Source organism: Talpa europaea, assembly GCF_964194135.1.
Source record: "Talpa europaea genome assembly, chromosome: 1".
In the NCBI taxonomy this organism is placed as follows: domain Eukaryota; kingdom Metazoa; phylum Chordata; class Mammalia; order Eulipotyphla; family Talpidae; genus Talpa; species Talpa europaea.
Genome location: NC_140073.1, coordinates 86,829,795 through 86,843,809, shown reverse-complemented (window position 1 = coordinate 86,843,809; position 14,015 = coordinate 86,829,795). Strand labels below are relative to the sequence as shown.

Sequence of the window (14,015 nt, the reverse complement as noted above, 5' to 3'; positions counted from 1 at the left end):
AAAAAATCAAGACATATAAACGTGATATTAAAATATCGATCTAGTGTAAGTAGTCAAAAAGAAAAAATATTCTGCTATTGTTCTTCAAGTGAATTTTAGGAATTCCACCTTCATTTTTAGCACAGAATGAGAAGAATGTTGTAATGGTCATTTGAATAATCTCATTCTTTCATTTACTAATTTAACATTGCATATTTCTGAGGAAACTCAAAATATTATCAAGTCATTCTCCTGGTTGCAGACATGAAAGCAGAAAGAATCCTTTTCGGAGTCTGCTAGTCAAGTGGATAGACAAAGAGACATATTTAGTTCGAGTATTATAACACACTTTGTCAATTACAATAATAGAATTATATATACGCTGACAGTTAGAGGAAAACCAAGGAGGATTACCTAACCACAGGTCTGGGAAAAATTTCTGGAGGAGGTGGGGTGTGACCTGAGCTGAGTCTTAAAGGATGTTTCTTTAGCAAGAAGACCTTGACTTAAAGGTAAAATTCAGCATCAAGATACATCAGGAATTACAAGCTCTATTTCCTTGGGACATAAACCAGGGGTGAAGGAGTAGTGAGGAAAAAAAAAAAAGAGAAGGGGACACAGGTCATAAAAATCTTGCTATTGAGGAACTTAACTTCAGCCATTCCCATGCAATAATTTGATTAGAAATTGTTTTTAATCTCTTTTTTTATTTCAGTTTTGTAGGATACCATCTTTGAAGGCACAATCCTACCGTTACAATTTCATTTTTTTCCCCAAAGGTTTATTTATTTATTTATACAAGCACTGGGTACAGTCAGAAGCGCGGGAGGGTGAGAGAATTCACCAGAGTCAGAGCGGGGAGCAGAGCAGGCAGAAGGACCGAAGTACACTGCTGAGGGGAGCAGCGGGCGGCAGGAGAGGTCTGCGCGCCATGTGGGACCCTCCTCCGGTGGCCAGAGAGCAGCCGGGGATCGAAGCGGCACTGCAGAGGCTGCGGGTAGCTTGCAACCCAGCGCTCAACCGCTGTGCCACCAGGGAGGCCCCTTACCCTTACAGTTTCTACTTGGACATTTCATTTCTCATTTGTCCCATTTTTTAAGGCCAATTTTTTTTTGTATACAAAAAGTCTATGTTTATGTACATTAGGGAAATTGAGTAGCAGAAGCATTTTACTTTTTTTTTTTTTTTTTTTTTTTTTTTTTTTTTTTTTGTGGGCCCCTCGCCGGCGGCCCGGGATTGAACCGGCGCTGCAGAGGCTGCAGGCAGCCTCGCAGCCCAGCGCGCAACCGCTGCGCCACCAGCGGAGGCCCAGCATTTTACTTTTATTTCATTTAAATAATTTAAGATGACTAGGCAGACTGATTTACCTTTCTTGAATCTTCCATGAGACATTTCTTTAAGGAAGTCAAGAATTCTTATGTTATGGTTCATACTTTATGGAATTTGAATAGAAATAGCTGATATTTTGGATACTTTTATATGAAAGCAATGCCTGATTCTCTTTATATAGATGTGGGCATTACTATGAATGGGAAGAAATGAACTTACTTTCCAGAAAAATCTTAGATTATACATATTTATAATTAATTGTTTCCCTAAGTATACCATTAAATTTATTTGGAATACCCGAATGAGTTCATTGAAAAAGAAATTATTTTCTTTTAGAATTCTGAAGAAAAGTAGAATTGCTCTTCCAGAAACAAAACTGAATAGACTAAATAAATCCTGCTTTCTAAAGAATGTTTTTCTTTGTGCTGTAAGAATGCTTTATATATCGCATTTAGCTAAGATACTTTAACTTTAAATTTGATATGACAATAGTGAACAAATAATATATGTCTAGCTTTACCAAAAAATGTTAATATATGCCTGTTACAGAGTCATAGAATAAAAAGAGTGGAAACATTCAGAAGAAATCAAAGAACATTTTTTCCCTTGTTTACAATCACAGCAATGATTATAAGAAAATACTGCTGAAGAATTAAAGAGTCCTCTGTATTTGGCCTATTATTGGAATAAAGATGCCACTTGACCTAATGAAATCAAAAATTGATTAAATGCAGTTCATCTAAGGCAAAATATGGCCGCAGAGTTCCTGCCAGTGTCAGGAGGAGATGGGGTGACCTAGTGCTGGAGTGCTGATAGGGTTGGATAGACTTTCAGAGTCACTGATGCTACAAGACATGTGACAATGGACACCCACAGGTCAGAGGGCAAGATCAACTCCGGAGATGGGAAGGGAGAGATTAATCAGAACATTCTTTGCTCAGCTTATAACTGGGTCCTCTTACCAACTAATTCATGGAGAACTGAATGTTTTGAAGAAACTACAATCTTTGACCCCAGGAAAATTGGAATTGCTGCTATCTTGGGAACACATGTCCCAACCACCACTGTGGTCACACAGTGTCTCTGTGAAGTCAGGGAATCTTTGTGAATAATAGTGTTTTGACAAAGTAATTCAGTTGCCTGAATCAAGTGTGTGTTTAATTTTTCCTATTTTTTTCTCATAATGTTGAACTTTCCAGTTTTAACAATATATATTTTCATTTGAAACTTTTCATCTTCTCTTCAGCAACTGGGATATTTTTAAATATCTCTTTTAACCTGTGGAAAACGATCAGGGTGAGAATTGACACTCACTGTTCCTTAGACATTGTCTATCTTACTGCTATGGCAAATCACAATTACTTTTATTTTCACACTTTAACTCAGTAGGTTACTTTTCTCACTGAAATGGAATGAAATGGTTCCAGGGTGGGAATACTGACTTTAGGAAAAAGTAAAAATTAATTGATTGACTTACCAAATCAGAAACAATTATCCCTATACCATCAGAGTAACCTGTAACAGTCTACACAAACATGATTTTTTATGTTGTTTCCAGGTAAGAGCTTTTCTGTCCCTTCAGAGTTACATATAATTTATTTTTGGAATTTCAATAATATTTTCATTTTCTTGGCAGATGGCTTATTCTTCTTATTATTTTCATACATCGGAAAAACTAGGCTGTTTTATACACAATTCTTAAGAAAAAACTTTAAAATATGTATTTATATGAGCCTCCATAACAAACCTTCACAATATGTGTTTTAAACAATTGCTAATTACATATTTATCCAAGAAAATAGTATGACTTTTCCATTTTGGATAATGACAACTGTTACAAATTTTCTTAACTGCAAAAACGTCACAGTGGTCATAAGAAAAATATATTGAATGTTGGGCAAAATAGAAAATAATTAGCTATCAATATTTTATATTTAAAGATATCTTAATGTAACCCATAATTTAAAAAATTTGATCTCTCTTTAAAAGTTCTCAAGCCACAATTGGAACCTGTGTTTTCTTTTATTAAATTATGAATACAAGTAATGCCAAACTGTGTGTGCGTGTATTCTCCAGGTCTTAATTGAGAAACTTTTTAAACACACATAAAGCAATAGCATCATCATCATTCACATAAACCATAACTAGATTAATCAAATGTTAACACTTGTGAAAATGCCGACCTTCTGTCATTAAACACATCCACCTATATGTCTTACAAAGGACATGGATAATTTTTGAGGACTCACTTCCACACCTAAGCAGCCAAAAGTTCCTTCTCACCCCTACATTTTCTGCTTTTTTTCTACTCTTTCTTTGGGCCTTGGAGACTCCACATTCCCTCTCTGCCACCAGTGGAGATTTTCAGGATCCAGGAGATAAGGCCATTTTGAGAAGCCTAAATGCTTTGGAAGAGTTGGCACAGGGGTTGGGAGGAGGAAAAGGGAAAGCAGATGGAAAGTACTGCTACCGGGAAGTCTTTGCTCCCAAGCCAGAGGTGAGCAAACCCAGATGAGTGTTCCCTAGAAACAGGATTCCAAATTATTGCATAAAGTTTAAGTGTGCTTTTTGTGGCCTGGTACATGTTTTCCATATTTTCATTTTCATGTGTTGAGCAACCAGTTTACAATTGGATTTTGAGAATATAGTCTACTTACAATTGTGGATGGTCAAGTTTATAATTATTTAGATTAGTACAAAAATTAACTGCTTTTTCTATGAAACTTGTTTTCATTTGGCATGATTATGATTACTTTGCAGGCAAATTTTTAAACAAAGATATCATGAAAGGTTCACAAGCATTTTCATTTTCTACACTGAATAAATATATCAATCTTAGTTTGCTGTTCCTAGCTTTATCTCTGTAGCCTTTTTACATATGCCCTTATTACACACATCACTAAGGGGCTATGGAATTTGACAAACCATTTCTAGATACTTTAATAATTTCACCCAGAGCACATTACTTTTTTATGCTAATTCAATCAAAAAGATGGATAAAAAGAAATCCATTTCCATCTTCTGATTTTATATTTTTTAACTCATGTTCATTTTAGGGTATACATTTATAATGTTAAAAATATCAATTTGATATAAAAGTTTTCCAAGATCTCCACACATGAATTTTACAGTTTAGCAACTGATTGGCATGAGATACACTATTTCTAAAGCATAACCTAAATACAAAAATAATTTAAAAAGATAAAAGTACAGATCAGAGTTGTCAAAAATTTTGGTGGTGGAGATGAACTCAGTGCAGAAAGCCAGCTACCCACAGCACAGCCTGCAGCCCATTATGGATCACTTTGAAGTTCAAGAAAAAGGTGACCCACATGCACATGCACATCCAGAGAAAGGAAAACCCTCTTTTCTAAGAATATACCCTTAAAAGAAGTGACTGTTCATCTAAAAAAAGTTGTCAATGAGACTCCAGCATGGAAGGATGAGGGGAAACCCTCTTGGGCTCCCCCCCGATATTTCCCTGGAAATAGGAAAGTAGAGGAAGATAAAATGGTGCTGGCAACAATTTTTTTTCAGACACCTTGACAGATAAATGACAGTAGTATTAGTCAAGGCAGTGGAATACTTTCTTTACTCAATTTCCAAGAACTGTCCTCAGCTTGGAAAAAAGGGGGCTTTTTGGGAGATTCCACTGAACTCCAGAAAAGCAAGTCTAGTCTAGTCATCTTCAGAACCCAGGAAGAGTCTCTGAAAGGACCCCCTTATCAAAATATGCTTATGGAGTCATTCCAGAGTTTCTTTCCAACTTATATCAGTTCATGGCTGAGTCTGTTCCTCTTGACCAGGGCATTGAAGGAAACACCATGTGTGAGAGACAGCAAGAAATATTCCAGTCAACTCCCAAAACACGTGCAAAAATGTGAGAATTATTTCAAGATCTTTAGGTATTTCTCTCCATTAAAAGGTCATCAAAGGGGCCTCCCCAGTGGCGCAGCGGTTGAGCGCTGGGTTGCGAAGCTGCCCGCGGCCTCTGCGGCGCCGGTTCTATCCCCGGCTGCTCCCCGCCCACCGGAGGAGGGTCCCACATGGCGCGCAGACCTCTCCTGCCGCCCGCTGCTCCCCTCAGCAGTGTACCTCGGACCTTCTGCCTGCTCTGCTCCCCGCTCTGGCTCTGGTGAATTCTCTCACCCTCCCGCGCTTCTGACTGTACCCAGTGCTTGTATAAACCAAACAAATAAATAAATAAAAATAAATAAATAAAAGGTCATCAAAGAAGATGCAATAATGAGAGCTCATTTATTTGTGCTGAGTGACACAAGGTTTCTTTCAGGCATCAGAATTACACTTGTGTCCGAGGATTCATAAAGGAGAGAAATCCTTCATATGGAGCATATGTGAAAAGTTCATCAGTCAAAAAAGTAGCCTTTGGGGCCTCCCTGGTGATGCAAGGGATTAAGGTGCAGCACTATGAAGCTATCCGCAGCCACTGCAGCACAAGTTGGATCCCCAGCTGGTAGGTGGATCACATAGTGCAGCAGACCTCTCCTGACTTACCTACTGCTCCCCTCAGCAGTATATTTCAGTCAGTCTGCCTGTCCTGTTCCCCACTCTGTCTCCGTTGAATTCTCTGGCCCGCTGCACCTCTGGCCTGTACCCCAGTTCTTGTATGCATAAATAAATAAGTCTTTTAAAAAAATTTTAAAAGCACCCTTGAAGCTCATGAAAGAATTCACAAGAGAAAGAAGCCCTACATTTCTCCCTCTGCTAGAGAAGCTAGCACCTAAGACAGCCACCGAGAACTCACCCTACATCCCCTTAGAAGAGTTCCCACCACACAAGCTTCTTTGGCAACAGCCCCAATGTTATGCATATAAATATGTAGATCCCCATGGTAGTTCTGTATTTAGAACATACTTTATAACTTCTTGATTATATTTTCCATTTATTGTCTTATTTCACTAAACTGTAAATTGAAGGAGGCTAGGAATGTCTTGGTATTATTTTCTAAAGCATCTGAAGTGCTAGAAAAGTGGCTAACAAATTTTAAATGACCAATGAATATAGCTGTTGGGTAAGTGAAAAGAAAAATTTAAATGTGCACCTCTAGTTATATCTGCTAAAGAATGAATGATTGAATTCATGAACTAGATCTATGTCTAAAGGAAAAGTGAAATGACTAGGTGCTGAATCCTTTCCATCCCATGGAACTTCTTAATGACATGCTCTTCAGGGCATAAAAGAATCAAGAGTATCTCTTGGCTCCTTTCTACTATTTCCTGGTGTGCTGCTCCCAAGAATGCCCTGGCTGCCATTTTCACCTGGGGAGTCGCCAGGGGAAAGACCAGCTGCTCATATTTAGATTTTTGCAGCTATGACTCCCATATCCAATTCTGGCTCACACCCCCTATTTTCTTTTCTCTCAGGGAGTAGGATTTCAAGTATATATACCACACTCGTCTTCCATCAGACACCGCCATTGGCTCATGTGCTATTTTGGTGCCATCTGCTTGGGGGACACAGAGGATAATAACAAGAGCTCCTACTTATTGAGTGCCTGCTGTGAGCTAAGTATTTACATATCTAATTTCAAATTCTCACATGACACTGCAAGGACAGTATTGGACCCATTTTTATAGCTCCAGAAAACAGAGATCAGAAAAATTAAGACACATCTCTAAGGTGAATCTGTTGTAGGATTAATATTTGAGCCTCTCTCTTTATCATCAGTGGAAGACATTTCTTTTTCCTTGGAAAAATATTTCATATTGTCTTTGATTGACTCTCCGCTTTCCGCAACAGCCCTCCCTGGAGAGCTGCTCTCCTACTCTCATCCCATGCTGGTGTCCTGAATTTCCCACAGTGATTTGGCCCGTACATTGAATTTTCTGGCTTCTTGTCTGTTAGACTCAACTGATATCTTAAAATATCTGATTAGTACTTAATAGTGTTGGCAGGTTAGAGTCATATTTTAAAAAGGAAAGTAAATTTCAGCAATTAACTTTCTGAATCACTCATTGAAAGTACATATTTTTTTCCCATGTTACACAGAGAAACTGGACAACGAAATGACCACCTGTTAGCAGCTAATACTGTTCACATGCCTTTAAAAAAGTAATTCTGGCCTTAACTGTCTACAATCTTGGCGACAAAACTCGTGGGAACATCAAGGGCTCAGGAAGCCAAAGGCAGCAAACTGACAATAAAGTGTGTGCTTAGACTACTAATAAGGAAGGAAATACAGTGAATCTCTAATTTCACATAATTATTTAATCTCAAGAAGGTGACATAAAACCGAATGCATGTTTTAAAAACCTAAGTTTGGGTGTTCAAATCTAGGACTGAAATCACAGCAGTTTCGCACAGTGCATTTCCTACTTGAAATAAATATTTTAAAAAGCATCAAATACAGAACATGTCAATCACTACTTCAAATGCATAGTCTAATTTGATATTGTGTGGGTGGGTCAATCATTATGCTTTTCTTTTTTTTTTCCTAAAGATTTTTTTATTTATGCATACAAGAACTGGGGTACAGGCCAGAAGTGCAGGAGGGTGACAGGAATCACCACAGAGTGGGGAACAGAACAGGCAGACTGACTGAAATACACTGCTGAGGGGAGCAGTGGGCGAGACAGGAGAGGTCTGTTGCGCAGTGTGGGTAGTTTCATAGTGCTGTGTCTTAACCCTTTGTGCCACCAGGGAGGCCCTCATTATGTTTTCAATGAAAATGAATACATAAATACTGAATGAACTTAATTGAAATGGATATTAATCATATCCTATATTGCAAAATATGTACTAGTCTTTAAAAAAAAAAGACTGACAACTATAAATATCCACCAAAATACAGAGAAGTATTTTCTAAAATTAAAGGTAGCATTAAAGATTAAATAATCTTTTATTTTAACAGTGAAATCAAAGCACATAGAAAACATCTTGTTTAATTATTTTGCTAATAGGTTTTTCGGACACTTTAAGGTTATAGATTTTGATGGCTCTCATTATTTTTTAAAGATTTATTTATTTATGCGTACAGGAACTGGTGTACAGGCCAGAGGTGCAGGAGAGTGAGAAGATTCACCAGAGACAGAGTGGGGAACAGAACAGGCGGATTCACCAAAAACACTGCTGAGGGGAGCAGCAGGCAAGACAGGAGAGGTCTGCTGCGCCATGTGGATAGCTCCCTGGCCAGCCAGGGATCGAACTTATGCTGCAGAGGCTGGACAGCTTCACAGCACTGCACTTAACTGCCTGCACCACCAAGGAGGCCCTAAATCTCATATTTAAGATGATATTTCCCATCCAAGTTCAAGGTGATACAAACTAATTTTATCTTGTATATCTTCACTTCAATGTGATGTGATCTTTTAAAAGCGCAGGCTCTAAAATCAAATTGACTGCGACTGAAGCTTGTCTATATAATTTGTCTTTAAATGAGTTACCTTCATTCTCAGTCCTTGGTTCTCTCATTTATAAAACAAGGTTAACAACAGCGCCTTACCCACTGATTAGTGTGAGGATTAAGAAAATCACCATAGGAGAGAAACTTAGGACAACACTTAGTGAACAAAGAGCTCAGTATTTGGCAGCTACTATTATTTTTAAAATACAAAGCAAAAGGTGGATGTCAGATAACTATATGATTAGGTACATTTTGAAGTGAGTAGAATAAATCCTATGTCTCTTGCCTTGTTGAAGAATTTAAGACCAAAGTAGACAAATAATTGTCTTTCCAAAAAAAATAAATTGTAAAACGGAATAGCTGGTTTTATACCTATAAGACCCCTTCCAGCCCCCCAGTATCATTCCAAACACTTAAGTGGCTATTTCTGAACATAGAATACATTTGCTTTAATATTTTTCTAACACACGTTACAAATCTATTGAAGTAATTCTTGTTTTCAATACTGATCATTCAAAGGTATAGGTTCATACATATTCACATCATGGCCACCACTGAAGCACAAATAATCTTCCACTATAATTCACTGGAGTTCTTTACTTTGCACCCCTTCATTTCTTTAGTAGCCTCAATTCCACAGATTTCTAGGATGTGTTCAGTTTTTAGTATTGTTTGTTCCTTTGTTTTGTTTCCCTATATTTCTCATGTGAATAAAATCCAGTATTTTTTCTTTATTCTTCCTTCTGGTTTTTGCTTAGCAATAATTCCCTCCAGTTCCATCTTATGTTGTGACAAATGTCAAGATTTCATCTGTTTTAATAGCTGTGTATTATTCCATTGTGTCTACATACAACGTCTTCCTAATTCACTGATCTGCCATTGGGCACTGACGTCTCCATAACTTGACTACTGTAAATAGTGCTACAATCAAGATGGAATAAATATATACGTTCATTTAGTGTTTTTGTAATCCTGGGGTAGATACTTTGCTGTGAGTCACTACATCATATGGTAGATTTATTTGTAATAGTTTGAGAAACCTCTTTATATTCTAAGTTTCAGGCTCTACTACCATATCAAATTCGCCTCCAAACCAATAATTACATCTGAGATTCTGGATCTACTGATCATTGTCTTATTTTATATCTGCTGATCATTGTCCCTTTTATATCTACTGTAAAATATTAGTACATTAACATTAAGTCTAGCATAACAATTAAATTGTAGTTCTAAAATCTTGCCTGTGTCCAAACCCACATGAAGTAAAGGGGAACAAAAACCAGGAATTAAAGGGAAATATTCAAATAGGATAACCCCAAACTGTTCCATGACATAATTAACACTCTGCAAATAACTTGTTTTGAAGAGTTTTGCAATCTTGTGGTTCAAGACATTAACATTGGTCATTTTAAACTTTAACTTCACTGGGCAACTAAATATGAATCTAGTAGTTGTTGAAATTATGGCAAGGTTCTTTGAGTAGTGATCTCATTTTAAAAGGGTGGTTGTATTTATTGTACAGTAGAAGCTATTTCTAGATTTCTAGCCTCCCCAAAATTTAGCCCTGTTATTACATATAAATAGCTCCCTTTTCCTTATCATATATGTGCAAGGGAGCATTATACATGTGTGTGTCTATATCCATATTTATATATGTACCTGTATCTATATTTGTATCTCTATCTTTATATCTATATATACCCTTATGCATACATACATATCTATTGCATATAGGTCGTCTATTATTTGGATCTTTGTACATGTGGAGATACTCTGTTACGAGTCTTTTTCAACTTACTGAGCTCTCCTTAACTTAAAAAAAACTAGGATGAAACTGCATTGATATTTGGCTAGTGGAACTTGGCAGAAAGAAATGGTAACTCAGAAGATTGGGGGCATTTAGGTGCATGAGCCAGGAGAGGTACTACAATTTTTGAGACTTTGGGAAATTGGTTTTCTCTGATGCAAGAGATATCTACTTGTTCTTTTAAGAGGTTAAGACTCACACAACTCTGTGATATGTGTGTGATATATTTTAATAACCCCCTTTTATTGAGGAAGAAGCAAGTTTGGAGATGTTAAGAGATATAATCAGGATCACTATGCAAGTGGTAAGATCAGTCATTTTACTCCAAATTCATGTCTTTTGGAATATAACAACTGGAGGTGACCTTAAAGGACATTTCACTTATATCCCACATATCTGAATCTTTCTGGTGGTCTGAAAGTTTGGAAAGTTGTGCAGGGTTGGTTTAAGTTGGGCCAACTGTGGTGTCATCTTTTAATGTACGGAAATCAAATAGTCAGCATGTTTAGAGGTGTTTAGAGGTGCTTGACATTTCCCACTCTCAAAATCAATCACCAATCTGAATGATGTGACTATTACTCAGAGATTCAGAAGTTCACTATAGGCAGAAAACATGACCTTGGAACAATTATTTTCTCAAAAGGCATTACCAACAATGACGCGAGCAAAGCACCCAGACTGCCCCCCAGTGCATGAATTCCTAGCTAAGAAATGGCTACGAATCTTCCATGAGTAGTATGAGTTTGGCTCAAATACCATTTCAATGCATTTATATTTCATAAGCACTGCATTTAGACAAAGTTAAAATGAGCAAGTTAAAAAAATACTTACTTAAAGATTTTCTGTGTTCTGGTTTCTGTTCTTTTATATCACTATCATAGTGACTCAGCAATTCAGTACTGGAGGATCTCCGGATTTTAAATAATTTCAAATTTCTTGATGGACTACTTGGATTCTTTGGCTGGAATTAAACAATTTGAATAATTTTACAAGGAAAGAATAAGTAAATAGATTGTAATGTATTTTGATGTTAAATTTAAAGGTAACTTTTGAAATAAAACAATTATTTTGGGGTAGGCTCTCTATGCTAAGCTTACTAGACAAACTTTATAATAGCTTTATATTTATATGGTGGCTAATAAATATTGTGCAGTGTTCCAAGCATTCTGCACATAAGCCTCACAATGATCCTAACAGGTAGGTGTAAGTAGTATTCTTCTTACTTTCCTAACAGAAAACGGAAGCCAAAAAAGAGGAGTGGTTTTCTTAAGGCAACAACATTTGCAAGTAGAACCAGATTTCAAACTCAAACAATTTGCCTCCAGAGTCATCACTCTTAATGACATCAACAGACACTGTATGTGTTATTTCTGTGTGTGTGTGTTTGTGTGTGTGTGCTCATATACATGAACATTCATACATGGATGGATAAGAGAACAATATTGATCATGGGAAAAACTCAACTTGTTATTTTATTTTTTAAGTTTTAATCCAAAAATGATATAATGGAAGCTCGCACTGAAAATAGCAACAAAATCACACCAAAAATGCTGATATTATGTTTCTACTGTCTATTTCATTAAAATAATTCTCGGATGTACTTTCCTCAACATCTTTAAAATACTAGTATCCTAAAATTAAATGTTTGGTGTAAAATTAATATATAAAAGATAGTTTTAAATAATTTGACTTTAAAATAATTCAAAATGTGTGACTTAAGGTAATCTCATTAAAATATGCAATTTTCATGAGAATAATCTAGTTTAGCAGGAAAAACAATTAAAATTAGCACAAAGGATCACCATTTACTGTATAATGTGAGTATGAGGCTTAAACATATTGGTATTTGTTTTGTAGAATATGTATTGCAGACAGTGTAAGCTGAAAAATGTGAAAATTCGGTAATTATTAAGCACTTGTATGTGTTTTTTACAGCCTCCACATATGAATGTTTGTGTTCTTTCAGGGAAGAAAAATTTAATACACTCTATTTTTGAAAGAGAGAAATCAAATGATGTTTAGTTCCACAAATCCTGTCTGCTGAAAAGGTTTTTAGTAGACACTAAACTTAAAATAAGATCTCTCTGCTCATAGGATCCATTTCAATGTGTTATATGCCTAAGCGGTAAGATTTAAATGACTATATTTTAATTAATAAAGGTAACAGCCAAAACAAATACACACCAATCTGTCAATTGCATTTTTGATAGCGTGGAACCAATCCAATATGATGAAGTCAATATCTGACTGTAGAAGGAACTCATTTCCTGATACTGTTGTGATCTGAAAAAAAAAAAAAATTGACAGGTAAACAAACCATATAAAGTAAATCTTTTAAATATATAATATGATCTTTTAAGAAAGGATATATTAAAAATTTATCCTTTAAAAAAACACTTTAATACACTGAAATATTTTCTTATATTCCAGTAATTGTCTTTCTGGGAACTGAGAAACTAGGATCATTTTGAACTGCTCTCCGTAAACTGTTTTTTCATGTCATAACAAATAGATTATTGTTTTAATAATAGAATGATTAACTCAGAAATGGCTAGGGCTACATTTCTCCAACTCAAGGAAAAGCAAGCCAGGAAGTTCAGAATAATGCAAACAGTACCCACTTAAGTCAGAACTCAAAAAAATGCATGCGGGTGTGTCAGAATTCATTCTGCACTTTTGGCTCTTTCCTGTTTGTCTTTTTCAAATCTAATAGTATCTCTCTATTTGATTTCCTTTTATGGAGGCTCTAAAACAGATTATTTACCAAGAGACTAACGCAGACTTTTCCAAAAGGTCATCCAAATGAATAACATTTGACTATTACTTTCCTATCATAAAGATCTATAGGAAAGTAATAAAGGACCAATTTCTCCAACAAAGGGAGTATATTAGAATAAAAGTTCATTTACATATTTGAGCCTCTCATGGAGAGTATTTATCAAATGAACATCCCTGTTCCAGATTCTCGGGGCTGGTAAGTAGTTGGCAATATTTAACACGTAACTATACGTTTTTCATCACAGTGAATCTTTTTCTCCCCAGAATTGTGCAAGAAGGATGTGATCCTATAGAAACAGAGAAATGCTCTTGATTTCACACATAAAGGGCTACTTAGAAAAGAATTTGATTACAGTGGGTGTGGGCATGATCTTTGTATTAGGCTATCAATCTGAACTGTGAAGATTTTCCCTTTATATATTGACTTTTTGTTTCAACAGGAAGATGAACATTTCCCGACTACTGTCACACATCAAGTATGGCTTCAGAGGTTTAAAGGACTGACATTTCAAAATGCTCAATCAGGAGCTAGTCACCTCTTCTCAGCCTTACTTGCTCTAAAAAGGAAGTGAACACTGAATTGTGGCACTGGTTCAGAAAATCACAAATCACGCTTCAGGATGTCTCCATAATTCTATCATTAAAGTGACAATTATTACCCAAAATAGCTCTCTCTAAAGATTTCATGATTCTTATAGCAACATTTTATGACAATGATCATGGATTTTTAAAGAAATCTTCAATTTCACACATGCATAC

At 36.1% G+C, this 14,015-nt stretch overlaps 1 protein-coding gene across 1 annotated transcript in view; it reads right to left on the bottom strand.

The window, feature by feature from the left end:
- ARHGAP15 (Rho GTPase activating protein 15) overlaps positions 1 to 14,015 on the bottom strand; it is a gene marked incomplete at both ends in the record, with an annotated part of 604,948 nt that overhangs the window by 304,481 nt on the left and 286,452 nt on the right. The window contains 2 exons of the mRNA XM_084254031.1: positions 11,310 to 11,439; positions 12,663 to 12,761. Coding sequence (XP_084110157.1) covers positions 11,310 to 11,439; positions 12,663 to 12,761 — 229 coding nt within the window. The remainder of the gene's footprint in view (positions 1 to 11,309; positions 11,440 to 12,662; positions 12,762 to 14,015) is intronic.